Source organism: Manacus candei, unplaced genomic scaffold (genome assembly GCF_025592945.1).
Source record: "Manacus candei isolate 608988 ecotype Guabito, Panama unplaced genomic scaffold, ASM2559294v1 h1tg000005l, whole genome shotgun sequence".
Lineage (NCBI taxonomy): Eukaryota > Metazoa > Chordata > Aves > Passeriformes > Pipridae > Manacus > Manacus candei.
Window position 1 is genome coordinate 26,731,661 of NW_026138053.1, and position 15,731 is coordinate 26,747,391.

Below are 15,731 nucleotides of genomic sequence, written 5' to 3' on the forward strand. Positions count from 1 at the left end.
GGTACAAAGCATCCGAGGTGCCACTGCACCACCCACAGTGGGAACTGCAGCACATCCTACAACTTCCCCTTGTCCTCTGGCACTAATGCTCCAGCCTGCTGTCCAGCTGATGGCCCAACACTGATTTCCAACCCTCAGGCTTCCAGCAGTCGATCAGTTCTCATTTTCTGTTCAGCACAAGCCACTTGCAGACACCTTGACCCAACCAAGAGGTGCTGAAGGTGTGTCAGTGGTGGTGGCACAGCAGTGGGTGCTGGCTGGCACACTGGCCAGCTCTGAGTGCACACAGGACCAGCTGTGGCCTTGCCACCACCACCTGCATTATCCTCCCATTTCCCACTCTGGTCCCTGCTGCACCAGCCAACCCTGGCACTGTGGGTCAGTACAAGGACGAACAAGAAAGGCCCCGAGCTCCAGCCTGGAACAAACTCTGGGGTTCTGGTTACTAATTATTGCACGACTGGCCCTATCTTGGCCTGAATTTCACTTTCTCTGCTGCTCCAAATACCTGGGAATAGTTGCCTTGGCTTGGAAAAGGTGCACAATACCTTCTGTTCCTTAGGAGGAGCTGCAGGAGTAATCAAAAACATTTCCCACAAGGGGCTTCATTAAACATTCTTTTTAACCTACTTCACTGTAATTGGAACGATTCTTGCTCCAGGTAACCAACTTTAGGACTGATCCATTAACACTGAAGTGAGCAGTATGTTACCTGCAAGCACAGCCTGCCAACACATTCCACTTGAAAACCCAAAAATGTGACTAGGGAACATGAAATTCTCTTCCCCCTCCCTCTCTCTTTCCAATTTGATCCCAGGTGATCTCTGGAAAAGAATTATAAGCACAGCATTTTTGAAGGAAACTGTTGCTGTATCACTGATCCCTTCAGTGGGCTCCTCTTTTTTAAATCAGAGCAGAGTGAAAATAACTCATCACCAAAGAGCTCTGGAATTGAAGAGGGTGTAAGAGGCAGCAACTTCTGGCCTGACAGGAGTGTGGGAAGTTCTGCATAATCAGGAGTGTATCAGTCATGGTACTCTTGTTGCAAAGTTTCAGAGATGGATAAATAAGGATAATAAGCCCTGATACTCTGATAACCCTAACACCAGGGGCCAGCTGAACACCAAACCTGTGAGAAACACTGTGAGAGCTGGTCCTTACCCAACTGAAATAGAGGCATCAGAACAAAGTTTGAGGGAAAGAAAGGACAAAGTCAAGCTTGTTTGGCTGGAATGCTGCCATGTATTTAAGGAAACCAGAACCCACTGCCAACACACAGCACCTCTGCCCATTCACAGAAGAGATTTTTCTCACCTAAGGTTTATTATTGACAAACTCATGGCAGAACTTCACCTGAACGTCAGCTGTGGTCCCTCGTCCCTGTACCTTTCTGCAGCACACAACCAGTGTGACCTCTGAGCAAACAACTACCTAGAGTGACTACACAATTCACTAAGGTTTGGTTATACACTGGAGTTTCAGTAGCAGTCGTGTCACCTTCCTTCCCTTCTCCCCTGGAGCAGGGCTATGGAAAGGGACCTGAACACAGTTCCATGTGCAGCCTGGAGCTCCAGGTGCACCCAGGCAGGAATTCCTGTCTTCAACTCACTTTGCATTTTATCCTGTGGTATGTTCTTACCTTAGCATGCCCTCCCTCTGGATTGTATCCAGCCAGGTTTTAGGAGTGATGCTTTTTAGGAATATGCTGTTTCACTTCCACCTCACATTCCAAACTGCTGAAGACTTTTGGCCCTGTCCACCCTCCTGGATGCTGTGCTGGCAGTAGGGTTTGACCAGACAGGGGAGCAGCCTCCGTGTGAAGGGCATGGGAGTGTAAAAGCAGGTAACTCTCCAAGACCTTTGCACAGTTCCATGACTGTAGCCAGGCTGGGATGAGGGCTAAGTTTTGCTACATAAGTCTAAAATGCCCCTTCAAAGTAAAACGGGCAGCTCAAATGTTCAAACTGCAGTTTGGGAAGAAGGAGTAGCTCACTGGAATGGGGTATGTTCGAGTCTGGAACATCCTGATGCATGAACAAAACTATCCACATTAATCAGCTGCACAGTCAGTGGGGTAGGATGGTGTGGAAACGGCATCAGCAACTCCGGATTTATCTTCTTCTGGAAACTCAGCATCTTCTTCCTTGGCATCTGCAGCAGCTGGAACCTCTTCTTCCACTTGGACATCTCCAGGGAGGTGGACAGGCCCTTCTGCCTGCCCCCCCGTGTACGTGGGGGTGCTGTACTTCATGAGGACAGTCTTGAACTGCGCCAGGGGCGCGTTGGTGCGCACCCCCATGGGGTCGAAGTGCGTGCGGCTCACCCTGTACCCGGCTTCGGACAGGTAGTTCAGGAACTTGTTCAACCTGGAAAAAACCAAAGGCACACGTGTAAAGAGCAGGTGGCGCTGCTGAGGCTGCCTGAGCAGGAGCTGTGTTGCTGGAGCAGCCTTACTTTGGCATGTTCATGCCGCGGATGCTGTGCCGGTGCACGTTGTAGTAGAAGGCGGGGTGCTCGGCGCTGTGCTCCGCTCGCTGGCGCTTGGCCCCGCGCATCACCTCCTCACCCTTCCTCTTCCCTGCACCACAGAAACAGGCCAGGACACCAGTGAACAGCCAGGGAGACCACCAAAGCCCAAGATGGCACATGAAAGGAGCCTCGCAGCACCTCCCCCTGTGCTCTTCTAAGGCAGTATGTGCAGAGTTAAAATCGAGCCTGGATTTCATGAACAGGCTGGTTTCAGTCATAACGAGCAAAGTGGGCTTCATGGAGCATTCAGCATTCTGCTTTTACCAATATGATGATGTGATAAATGTGATGAGAGATTAAGATGAAGTAAAATCAGTATTCAGTAGAGAAAAACTCCTGAGTAAAGAACAAAACCTGCCCAACTGCTACAGCAAAACAATCCACTTACCAGGTACCACGTAGGACTCTGCAGAAGTGTTTGAGGTTTTAATATACACACCACACTCTTCTAGAATAGGAATAAAGTCAAAATTAGTTCTACTGTAAAGTGGAAAAATAATTACACAGAAAGAATTCATTCTGTTATTCAATAATGCATTGAATTTTATGGACACGCTGCTGTTAAATAAGTTATCACAGAGCATCTGTAAATCACCACAGAGCTGCCCTTCTTCTCACCTTGCTTGTTCTCATCACCAGGACCATGGGTAGAGAACTGTTTTAAAGTTGTGCACTCTGCTTCACAAACTAACGTCTTCAGGAGTGGCTGGGCTTCATCCAAGCCATACTGCACAGCCTCCAACAGCATTCTCCTGAGGAATCCAGTGTTAAAGAGGCTCCCTGACCTGGGACATGTAAGGGAGATAAAAAGTTAACACTTCTTTTAATGAAAACAAAAAAACTGCTCTAGAAATCTCTTGCCCAAACTGATTAGCAATTGCTCCACCAAAGTGCTGCATCAGGCTGAAAGTGTTTTTAACTTATCAAAGCTGAATTGCTTTGTTTGCAATGACAGTAACATCGGTCTTATTAAAAAAATATTCAAGATCTCAAGAATAGGTTTTTTTTTTCTGCCCTAATATGTTGAGAAAGTCATTTAACCCCCACAAGAAAGGTACTGTCAATTGTCAGCTGTTTTTAATGCTGCTTTGAAATGGTCAAAAGACTTAAAAAGCTTTGCTCTTGTTTCTCACAAGTCTTAATTATCAAGCAGTATCTTATTTACTATGGTCAGTACATGTAATGATTTACTAAATGAATTCTCCACAAGCATAGAGTAAAAAGGAGTTGCTTAACATCAGACCACTAGAGGAACACAGGAGGAGATTCCCCTGTGCAGGACGTGTTCCATGAGTGCACTGAGTGTGAAATCTAAAGCAAGCTTGTTATTATTTATTAAGTGGTTTGAACAAAAGCAAGAACTGAACAAGTGACCACACTGAAATCCACGATCTGTTTCCTGAACTCCTCCCGATTGATGCAACTCCTTTTGTCCTGCTAACATTCCCAACAGAATGGGAATGTGACAGGACTGACAACTGCCCCTCGGAGCTCCTTCAACCCAACTGCACTCACCAGAGAGGCCCCAGGACCACGGCTGTCCTCCCGGGCATGCTGCCATGGCAGTCACAGGGCAGCTGCTGGTAAGGGTTCTCTGCAACAGAAAAACAGGGCTGAAGTTGTGGGGAACAGCCAGCAATGCCTTTGTTACTGCAGAGACACAGCCAGAGCCCACTGCAGGGGAGAGAGTGGAAGGGCAGCAGCACGAGTGTGACACTGTTCTCACTGCTGACAAGCAGCTCAAGCTGAGAATTTAGTGACCGATGACTTGATCTTTAAAGCAGTGTTAAAACACTGAAGGGAAAAAAAAGAGCCACATAACTTCCTATGTTTTTTTCAAGTAACAGGGAAATTATTTGCCTTCCTAGACTTATGTACTAATTGTCCAGGTTAATAGTAAATACAACCAAAAACATTTCAGACACAGCCAACTACACCTACAAAACACCTATGAGTTTTCTAAGCCCTGTGCAACTAAGACATTAAGTAAACAATTCACTTACTAATTAAGATCTCTACCACTGTAATTACCAGTTACTCATTCCCATCCTTAGAACTGTATCTGATTTTTTAAAAATCCTTTTTAATACCAAGCTTGTGCACCTGACCTGGAGCAGGGCAGGACCAGTTAGGAGCGAGATGTCCAAGAGCCCCTGACTTTGAAACAAGGTTTTAGCTTTTATATTCATTCAAAGCACCATCTCTAGTGTAATTTTTGTCTCCTCCCTCTGCTGACCCGTGTATTGGTACAGCCCATGAACAACAGGAGGGGAAAGTGAGACTGTGCAGTCCACTACATTTTAAGGAACTAAAATGAGCAGCAGAAAAGCGACCTGACACCAAAACCTGTCAAGCTGCTGCTGTCTGGAGGAACCCAAGGGTAGCCAAGGCTGCCCCACTCTTCTGGTCTTTCCTGAAATGGCAGATCCATGGACACACCAGGCATGCTGGCAGCTTCAGCAGCTACAGCTAGTTAGTAGGATGTTCTTTCTAGAGACAAATCCCAGAACGGTTTTGGTTGGAAGGGACCTTGAAGACCACCCCATCCCACCCCCTGCCATGGGCAGGGACACCTTCCACTAGCCCAGGTTGCTCCAAGCCCCGTCCAACCTGGCCTTGGACACTTCCAGGGATGGGGCAGCCACAGCTTCTCTGGGCAACTTGTGCCACAAATCCAGCACATTTACAGCAAAATCCATGCACACAACTAATCTAACCCATGACCACAAAGCACAGTGCCCCCTCCACCTCACACAAAACACCCATTGTTACATCCAAGGGAACCGTTACTAATGGGATGTAAATATAAGCAAGGCACAAAACAGAGACACAGGAATCAGACCTTCTAGAAGTGCAAAAAAAAAAAAGCCATTTACCTTCTACCATATTACCCTCTTTCTGAAAAATCCTCTCTTCACACCACTGGCAGTGGATGAGGTACCGGATTTTCTTTGCGGAGTCGTCTGCAGTGGATGGGCCCCTCAGAACTCTGACCACCACCAGGACAAAGTGCTCCAGAGCCACTGCCAGCAACACCTCAATGCCTTTGTTACAGCGAGCTGCAGCTCTGGGAAGGGAAAGAAAACCAGACTGTATCAAATTCAAACACTGCCACGGACACCTGGACCTGCTGCGAGGTGCTGGAGCTCATCCACCTTCTGGAGAGATGGACTCGAGGTCTGAGAGATCAGGAAAGTGGTGTCTCTGAAGTGCCTTGGTTTGGGTTCCTCCTGCCAGGCCAAGCAAATCTTGGTTTACTTCTTTTTATCACATCTAGAAATACTGCTCTTCCCCCTGCATCATCACACATGCAGGGAGATGGACAAGCAAAATCTAACTATGTTCATGTCAGCATTCCCAAAACCTCTGTGAGCTTCATTTCCCCCCAGCTTTTCCAAGCAGGTGTCCCATCCTGTATGTTTTCTTTTTCCCAGTTAGGTTCTATGCCTTCATTTATTCAACAGACTGAATGTACTGAGTATCTACATGCCAATGACTAATTTGGCAAGTCAGTGATGACACCTATCTCCTGAACCTCCAGAGTGAGGATCTGAAGTGAACATCAGGTTCCACTGAAGCAAGAAGCCATCCAAGCAGTTTAATTAGCATTTATGAAGTCCTGTGCAGCTCTAAATGACAAAGCTGACAGAGGAATGGAAGAGTTTGCAAATCTGGGGGGGTATTTCCTATTGCCATCCCACGCCCCTACCCCACTGATGCATCTGCACCTTGCCCACTCACTAATTATTTCTAATAATTACCTAATGGCTTTTTACCGTGACTGGAGGTGGTTCAGCAGTACCTGGTGACAGCAGCAATGACAATCCTGGCTGCCAGCTCCTTGTAGTACTCTGTCCTGACGATGTTGCACCCGTAGTGGCGCAGGGCGACGTGCTGAGCCTTGGCATACAGAGAGCTGATGTCTGTGGACGTCAAGGACACAATCCCAAGGTTTCTCACATTCCTAAAGGCAGAATCCAGGTAATTCACTGAAGTTCCAAAGGGGTCCAAGTGGCTGAAAACAAAGGAAACATCACTGAGTGTCCATAAATGCTCCAGAGTTTAGCTTTACGCTGAGGAAAACACTATTTTATAACTTCCACTTATTTAAAACAAAAAGAAGGACCAGGACTAAAACTTCCAATAATAATATAAAAAAAAATCCCACCATTTATTTTGATGTCTATATAGGTTTTGAATGCATGCATCTCTAAACTCAACCTGGAAGAATTAGCCTACTTTAACTGAAAATAATTATGCTGAAAAATGGTTAAAAGAGATGCAATGAACTCTCCTACACAACAACATGCAAAGGGATGAATTTTAAACCAGTATTAAGTTTTAAGAAAAAAAAAAAAAGACTGATTAGACATTTCTCTTCATTGAACAATGAAGTTATATAAAAAAACCTCCAGTTTGCCTTAACATTTTCACGTATATTTAAAGTCCATTCTGGAAGAGCAAATATTTTTATAGCAACTTCTAAAATATTTAAGATTAAAGTTCTGTCCCCACATCATGTCTGGGAAGACAGAATTATATTTAAAATACCGAGTGACTGTTGGCTGACTCTTTCATAATTCTCCAAATAATCACACACTGGGATGTGGGGGTGGGATGTGTCATCATCAAACCAGAAAATTTTGACAGATTCAACACTTACATGAAATCAAATGATCTCAAATGCATGATAACATTGGCATCCATTCTGGTCACCTCAATGGTGTCAGTGTTTTCTTCTCCATCTCCCACAGTTCCATCACTGTCTCCTTCCTTCGTGTTCAGCTTCACCTTCATTTTGTTTAAGTGACAGTTTTCCTTGATGATTTTCACAGAATTCTCGTTACAATCATTAATTGTAACTTTCACAGAACTCCTGAGGTGCTTTGCCCACTGCAGTCCCATTATACCTGAGGAAAAACACAATTGGACAGAAGAAGGAATTGGTTTCTGCATTGCTGAACTTGACAAGAAAAATCCATGTTTTTCAATTCTTATCATACAGAACTGTGTGTGTGATGCAAATTTTGTCACGTTCCTGCAAAACTGTGACCTTCTGCCTCAGCAGGGTGACAATGGGGTATGGAAAGGGACAGTCTTACCTATCACTTTCTTACATGATAATCAGGGTTACAGACCCAAAGGCCTGTGATTTTGCAGAATTTAAGAAAGCTGGACCCACACTCTCCAGGAGAGCCCCTTGGCTTAACACTCCAGTACAGCAGACACAGTTCTATGACAGAGCACTGTAAAATCCACCATCTCCTCAGACACTGCTCAACAGACACTGATAGAACTGCTCTACACCCGTGGTCAGAATTTTGGGTATCAATTAAGAGATGACTGTGATAAAGAACTCTTGAGTTGAACCCCATTTTTAAACCACGGGTTCATTTCACAGCCAAATTCCACACCCATGGAGTTACAAGAGACCTGTGACCTTGGACACAAGCTTAGGAAAACGCCATTCCAGGGACTGATTTGAAGGAGACCACTAAACTTTGATTTAGTATTATTCAAAGCCTCTTTAAAAGGCTGAATACCAGGCTCTAGATGGCTGGGGTTTTGTATGTAAGCTAATGACTGCCTGCCTAAGGAAGAAATTACTGTGTTTCTCATTATTTTTGACTACCTGATGTCAGTTTTGATTTCTGCAGCTCCTTACTGTTGGGTATTAAGCAAAGTATTAAAGAAATGACTTTACCAGTGGCCCCAAAAGCATCCAAACACTCAATGGGTTTACGCTCCTCAGCCAGCACGGCCAGTGCACAGAAGATCAACTGCCTTCAAAAGAAAAAACAATGGGCACAGGAAGGAGATTAAGTATTTTCCCCTCCTTTTCCTTATTTATCTCCCTTGAACACAACAGTGGAACATTTAAGCGAAACTCTAGCTTTTACGTTGTAAAAGAATTGTAAATCAAAAGCCTCAGCTCCACTTGAAAGTTGTAATTCTACAGCAGGACATTCTTAAATCTACTAATTACAGAAAGATACTTAATTGCTTCAGAAATTACAGTATTTCCCATATAGTGTTCTTGGGTTTAAATATTATTTGTCAGGAAGAGTTTTCTGATGGAAAACTCCTTTCTCCTGCCCTCTGAACAAAAATTTCACAGGGCTTGCTTTTTAAAACACGTGTTTTTCACCACCAACTCAACCCCCCTCTGGTGCATCCTCCCCACTCCCTGTGCTCTTACCTGTTGAGTTTCATTTTGGGATTAAAATAGGAATCTGTTTTCTGGGGTGTGGAGTGGTTGGGAAGAACCTGCACATCCGTGGCTGACTCTTTGATCACTTCGTTTGTGGGAGCACGAACTGGGGGAAAGGAATTGAGGGGGAAGGAAAGAACCAGTGAGAACTGGAATGAACATCAGCACACTTGAGAAATCCCATGGCCACACTGCTCCCACACAGCCACAAGCTCTGGTTATGCTGTAACCCAACCAGCACACGGAGCAGCTGACAAGGACAAGGAGGGAACAGGCAACAATTTGTCTTCTAATCTCAAGAGTGGCAGATAAGGATCACACTCTACCACCATTTTCTTCCCATACAAGATCAGATTTGTTCCTCAGTTGGGCTCCTATGTAACCACTCACATTGAAGAAAGCCAGCCCCTGAGCCTGAGGCTTAGCTCTGGTTTACATGTTCAAACACAATACATTGCTAATTAATTAAAACCCTATTAACATAGTCCTGAATGTGTATCAATGAACTGCAAAAATCCCTCAGAATCCTGCATCTAATCTCTCTAAGTTACCAAACAGCTCCATGAAATGTGCCTACACAGTACAGGGACAATTCCAGCACTTAAGCTCTGTGTAAACAGTCTGTGGCTGTCATTCCTCTGAGCAATTTATCCCCAGCCTAAAACTCACCTAGGAATGACCAGGAAAAATTTATACCAACTAGATACATTCCAGGGCTCAGCCTGCCTCTCTCTCAGGGCTTTCAAACACACAGGTGGTTTATCTGCTCCACCTTCAGAGGCCCCAGGAGTTGTCAAAGCACCTACAAAGCACAAAACACCTGAGCTCTGAAGTTCTCCTTTTGTTAAAAAATGACAAATGGGCCATTCTTTACTTACAGCTCTGAAGGGAACCACACAGAGATTAATGTATTGCACAGCACAAACTCTGCTTAAGCTCAAGGTATGGATACCACTGTAGCTTCTCAGACATGCAAACTGCTGCCCAGGCATTAAACTACTAGCATTCCAAGGATTTTAAAATGTTTTCCATCTAGTTTATCCAAGTTTAAAAAACAAAAGCCCCATTCTGGAGAACGTCAGGCAGGATTGTAATTTACCAAAGCACTACTGGCACCCCTACTGCAACTCTCTGGGACTAAAAAAAACATCACCTTGGTCTGGGAAGCCAGGCTGGTGCAGTTTGGATAAAAAGTGAAGGATTTTTATACTGTTTTGCGGGTGCCATGTCCCTCATTCTTTTGGAGACACAGAAACTGGTACTTACAACTTTAAACGTGAAGGGAATATCAGTGATCAGTAAGAACGGAGTAACCTGCCAATGCAGAGACTAAACCACAACATTGCAACATTTCTGAGGGAAACAGAAGCTCTGAAATACGAGGGCAGATTTTTCATTAGTAAAGTTAAATCTGTTCTGGAGGTTTTCTCCTGTCTCTCACCCCCATATCACAGCTATTGCAGGTGCTATGTGGTATACAAGGACTGAATGTTTGCTGTAGCTCAGAACCCACCTGTAATAAACCTTGACTCAGTCTCTCCCTTGTTCACATGCCTGTTAATGTGACCTATCATGTCAGTCCTTCGGGTGATAGTTGCTGAGCAGATGATACAGTGGTAATGGGCTCCCATCTTTGACAAGGTCTGTAAAACATGATACTCTATGTAGTTCCAGAAAACAGAAACGTGGTCAAAAGTCATCTGTTACCTCCAGAGCATTCAGAATCTTTGGAATCTCCAGGCAGAGATGCTCTAGGCAGCTGCCCACCACAGTGAGAGGTGTAACTACATCCAGCCACCCGGGGGTTCTGTCCAATACTTGTACTCTGCACCAACAACTCAGCAACACCTGGCAGAGCAAGACTGACTTGGCAACTCACTGGATCTCCAAAGTTCCCCTAAATCACCCATTTCCCCCAGTCTGTACAGTAGCAAGCATTTCTCTGTGATTCAGTGTTTGTACCTGGTCTCCAGCGAGGTTTGGTTTGACTGGACGACAAGGTAAGTGACAGATGCACATCCTGTACCCTGGAAAACAAAGCCACACACAGCACAGCAAATAAACAGGGTGGCTGTGTCCTGCACCACAGTCAAGGCTCCCAAACACACAGACAACATCACCCTCTGCACAGGGAAATTAATCTGCTAATTATACATTTTAAATTTTAAAATGCACAATATCTAACTAAAGCAAATTGTTTTAATCAGTCTCTGAGCATCCTACAAAGCTATGTCAGGTCTCCAGTTCAAAAGTACTTGTGAGCCTTTTACAAAAATATTTGTACTGCCTAAAGGACTTCTGTGAGGATTCCTATAAAATATATGTCCCACAGTTGAAGAAAAATAAGACAAGACACCTGACACTCCAGTCAGGTAACTTTCAGTTTAATCTTATCATTTTATTTCCCACAAGCCCATATACTTGGTTCTTTAACAAACACCTACTGCTCCCTTTTTGTCTTTCCTAAACTTCTTGTAGGCATTTTAATGCACCTTACAAGCAGGTCACAGAATTTGTTAAAAAACAATTAAGGCTACAAAATACTAAATAATATGCTAAATACTACTAAATAAATACTTAAGATTGTTTATCTGAAACCATGGACTCTTTATGATGAGCCAAAAATGACCACATGTGTGTGTCTGATAATTTCAACATAAATAAAACTTTTATTAAAGTAATTTTCTTATAGTAACTTCTATGACATGCCAAGCTACTGTTTTTTCGAAGAGAAAATGTAGAACTATTTTGGCATGCAGAAGAATACAGAGTTATTTCACCTTTACATTTTACATCCCAGCTCAAAATTCATTGTGTCATTCTGATTCAGAGCTGGGAGCAGAACGCTTAAGGAAGGGGAATTTAAGAAGATGAAACAGAGACCATGCCCACAATTTGTTCAGGTATTTGCTGTTCAAATCTGACTGCCATTACCTTTGAACTCAACAGAAACTTTCCAGTGCAAGTTCTGAAGGTGACGATGGAGTTTGTGACTATAGCAAGCTTTGAATTTCTCCTCAGGACACAATGGGCAAGGCTTCTTTTTGTCTGAAAATACAACGAAAAAACACGAGAAACAAAAAATTTAGGTATCATTCATGCTAACCAACATGCAGGCCAAGAGAAAAAAAGCATGAGGGTAATATCAACGAGAGTTAAAGGTGAATTCCCCAGGGAACATTCTATTGCAGGCCCACAGAAACTTCAAATTCATGGATTTAGTCTTTGTACTCCACTGAATACAGGCAAGAACCACTACCACCTTGAAGATAATTAGCTTCTACAACCTTTAGCTTTTGTTTTCTAGTATTTTTTACTCCAGCTACATGAGGTTTAATGCAGCTTCTGAAGAGCCCTGAGGAACAACAGAATTTTACAGATGACATGCAGAGACTTGCAATGTTTTAAAAAAACCCCAAACAAGTTAAGAGGTTAGAACAAGACTCTCTCTTTCCAACTCCTGAATCTTTTGGAGAAAGCAAGCATCTGACATCTTTGTAAGGTGCAAAAAAAGACAATGTGCTCTGTATGAAATCATTTTGCCTTGGAAATCCTGCAGGCAGAATTTAGCAGAAGAGCAAGGGAATAAATCATAAAGCTCTATTTTTACAAAAGCCCTGGTCTTCAAGCATTATAAATACATGCAGTGTGTTAAAAATAAAGACAAAGGGAAAACAGAAATACCCTTAACACAGAGATGTGTGTTCTGGGGCACTGCCTTGGTGAACTCACCTTCTCTCAGGTCAGCCAGTTTCTCCAGATCAGCCAAGTGTCTTTGAATTGAAATATGTTTGTCTAAAAAGCAGAAATATTCAGAAGTTAAACACTCTCAGTTTAAAAATTATGTTTAGTTTACTGCTACTTTTCTTTGCATCATTTCAAACCTAACACTGTTAGAAAATGACTGTAGTACCAACTGGAATCCTTATTTGTATCCTTCAACCTCCATGGCAGCAGGAATGACTGCCAAAATGAATCCCCAGAAAGGCTCTTTAATAAGATCTGTATATTTTCACATATTCCTACTTCTTTTTAATACTAACACACATCAAACTTTTAAAATTGGAAATGTGAAAAAACAAGCTAAAAAGATCAAGTCACATTCCATTTACTGCTGGTTTTAATGCAAATCATGCCCAAAGCAGTATAAAAACATCCTATGAACTGTCTGGTAAAATTAAAATATCAACCAAAAGTGGACCAATTTTAAGAAAAATTATTCACTGTAGAGCCAGAATACAATAAATTCTACCACTTTTCCCCCTTTCCCTTAGGAAACTGTTCAACCTCTAAATCTACCACCTGATTTTCCAACTTACCAGTCAAGGGGAACAGTGGAGAATTTGTTAAAAAGAAGAGAATTAGCTTATCCAATAAATCTGCTTTATTGGTTCCAGCACACAGAACATCCCACTTTAGACTGACACTGATTTTATAGTGACTTTAACCTTCACAGTGTCTTTTCCAAGATCAATCTTCAGGTTTTCTTACGAGAGACAAAGTATATACCAGTGAGTTTTAAAGCTGTAAAATGAGATTTCACACCTTCCCTTCACCTTTCTCCCCCTATTTCTCTACCTCAAGCACACAACACAAATATTAGAGTTTAAGAGCAAACCTCGTGGAAAATCAGACGACACATCCAAAATGTTGCCATCTGATTCCCTTGCAGGTTCTTCCTCCGTTCCTTTTTCTTCGGTTTCCAATTCTGACTCGGGAATTTTTACATCCAGGTTGTTGCTCTTCACTTTGTCAGAGACAACCACACCATCTTAAACAAAAAAACCCAGTGGAAGTATCGTTGATGTAACTGAACTATACAAACGTTTCCAATAATCTGATGCTGACTAAAAGTGTGAAGGAGGAAAAAACATAACCAAACAGTATGTTGGGGAATAATATGAGATTAATTATCACTCCAATTATCTTTGGAAACCACCGTGGAATAATGCCATCCTGGACAGCTGAAGCTATTCAACTCACCACCTGTATTACCACTTGTTTAAGGTGAACAAAATAATATTTACATTTTTTCTGGAAGATAGCAAAGGAAAGCAGGCAAGGAGGAGGTCCAAGTTCTCCTACCAACATACCACGGCTGGGAAAGTCTGGTAACAGTAGTTTAAATTGTTTGTAATTCCAACAATCAGGGAATAAGGAAGGAATTTGCTGTTCTGGGGGTTAAGTGCTGGTGCCATCAGCATTTGCAAATGAATGACCTCCTGGGGCAATGCGAGGTGGGCCTGAGGAGGAATATCAAGGACTGAAGGGGCTGAGTGATGGGACAATAAAATGGCAAAAACCAGCCAAATCCCCGAGTCAATCTCAGGGAAATAACTGAAGGAAGGATCTCACAGCAGTTCTTCGAATTCCCCTGGGGGACTTTTGTTTGTTTTCTTTTAAACATTGCAGTTGGGTACAAATATTTGTTATTGCAAAAACAAAGCAGAAAGAGGAAATAGGATACCTCAAGGCAAGGACTAGAGAAATTGTTTCAAAAGACAGAAGCAACGAGGAAAATTATTCTACCTACCTTAAAATATTATCATGACTGCACTGCTACTCAGAGAGCATTGCTGTGCTCTTCACAGACCTGTTTCTAAGCTGACAACTCACCTAAGACAGACTTGTATTACCTGCCCAGTGCTCTATTAAAAGTTGTAGGATTCCTGGTGACAGTTTCTACGCAATTTATGAACAGACAGAAAGAAGATGAATAAGCAAAAGGTAAGAAATCCGTAACAGTTATCAATTATGATTATGTGTGCTCTGAGAAAACTGGAAAGAGCTACAAAAATGCAGAATGAGAGCACAGCAGTGACAAAAATCCACCGGAAATGGACCATCAGCATCTTCAGAGCACGTGCAGAGGTTAAAATGGTTGAAAAGGAGAGAACGGATATATTTAAATGTAATTAGTATATAAATGCACAGAGAGAGAAGTAAACTTTCACACCGAACGCTGAAGAAAAGCAGGCTGCTACCGAAGAAAGACTGCAGGATTTTTTTTTTAAATGCTTATCAGGAATCACTGATTACGCACAAATCAGAATAACGCTTCAGAGAGCCTAAACTATACTTAAACGGGAAAAAAATTAATTAGAGGAGTCGGTTCACTCAAACCGTAAGGCTGCAGCAGGAAGGGACTTGAAACCCGGCACCACCAGTTCACGGCCCCCCAGAACGGGCCGGGCTGGGAGGGACCGCAGCGTTCCCAGCCCCTGCTCCGGCAGGGTCGGCACAGAGCACATGGCACAGACAAATCTGGGCTCGCAATCCCGCGGGGAAAACGCGCGGGGCTGAGCCCCCGCACCCCGGGCTGAGCCCCCGCACCCCGGGCTGAGCCCCCGCACCCCGGCCTGAGCCCCCCGCACCCCGGCCTGAGCCCCCCGCACCCCGGGCTGCCCACGGGCCCCCCGGGAACAACAGCTGACCATCGGGGACGAGGCTCCGCTGGGTTCAAGGGGGAAGGGGAGCCACGAGCGCGGGATCGCGGGCTCAGAGCGGCCCGAGGCCCGGCGGGAGCGGGTCGGGGAAGCCGGGAGCCTCCAGCTCCCAGAGCTCCACAGCGGGGGCGGAGGGAGCCGAGAGGCGGCCCCGGGGTGGAAATTCAAACGCGCCCGGGGTGGAAATTCAAACGCGCCCAGAGCTCCGCATGGCGCCCGCCCGCCCTCAGCCCCCGCCCGGCGGGCCCGGCTCCCCCCGCCCGCCCTCAGCCCCCGCCCGGCCCTCACTGAGCGCCGCCGTGTCGCCGCCGCCTCCATGGTTATGGTTATGGTTATGGTTATGGTTCTCGTTCTCCTCCTTCTCCTCGTCCTCCTGCCGCCGCTGCAGCGCGGCCTCGGCCGCCTCAGCCGCTGCCATGTTCGGTGCGCGGAGCCCGCGGCGCGCTCGGCCCGGGGCGGAGCGGCACGTCCGGCCCCGCCCCGCCTACACTTCCCACCGCGCTCCGGGCCCGGCCCGGCGCGCACCGCGGCGGGAGGAGGAGCCG

General features: G+C 44.7%; 1 protein-coding gene across 2 annotated transcripts; it reads right to left on the reverse strand.

The window, feature by feature from the left end:
- Positions 1 to 1,219: 1,219 nt before the first annotated feature.
- Positions 1,220 to 15,660, reverse strand: TRMT1L (tRNA methyltransferase 1 like). 2 transcript variants are annotated; one of them, XM_051794110.1, is made up of 16 exons: positions 15,475 to 15,660; positions 13,359 to 13,511; positions 12,473 to 12,535; positions 11,675 to 11,788; positions 10,703 to 10,767; positions 10,254 to 10,383; positions 8,729 to 8,846; positions 8,234 to 8,313; positions 7,193 to 7,439; positions 6,332 to 6,544; positions 5,406 to 5,596; positions 4,045 to 4,123; positions 3,148 to 3,314; positions 2,918 to 2,977; positions 2,455 to 2,578; positions 1,220 to 2,366 (listed from the first exon to the last, which is right to left on the reverse strand). In XM_051794110.1, the coding sequence occupies exons 1-16, from the start codon at positions 15,602 to 15,604 to the stop codon at positions 2,051 to 2,053; spliced, it is 2,250 nt and encodes a 749-aa protein (XP_051650070.1). In that variant the 5' UTR covers positions 15,605 to 15,660; the 3' UTR covers positions 1,220 to 2,050. The 2 variants fall into 2 exon arrangements, with proteins under 2 accessions (XP_051650070.1, XP_051650080.1); XM_051794120.1 differs by lacking the exons at positions 1,220 to 2,366; positions 2,455 to 2,578 and adding an exon at positions 2,626 to 2,783.
- Positions 15,661 to 15,731: the final 71 nt, after the last annotated feature.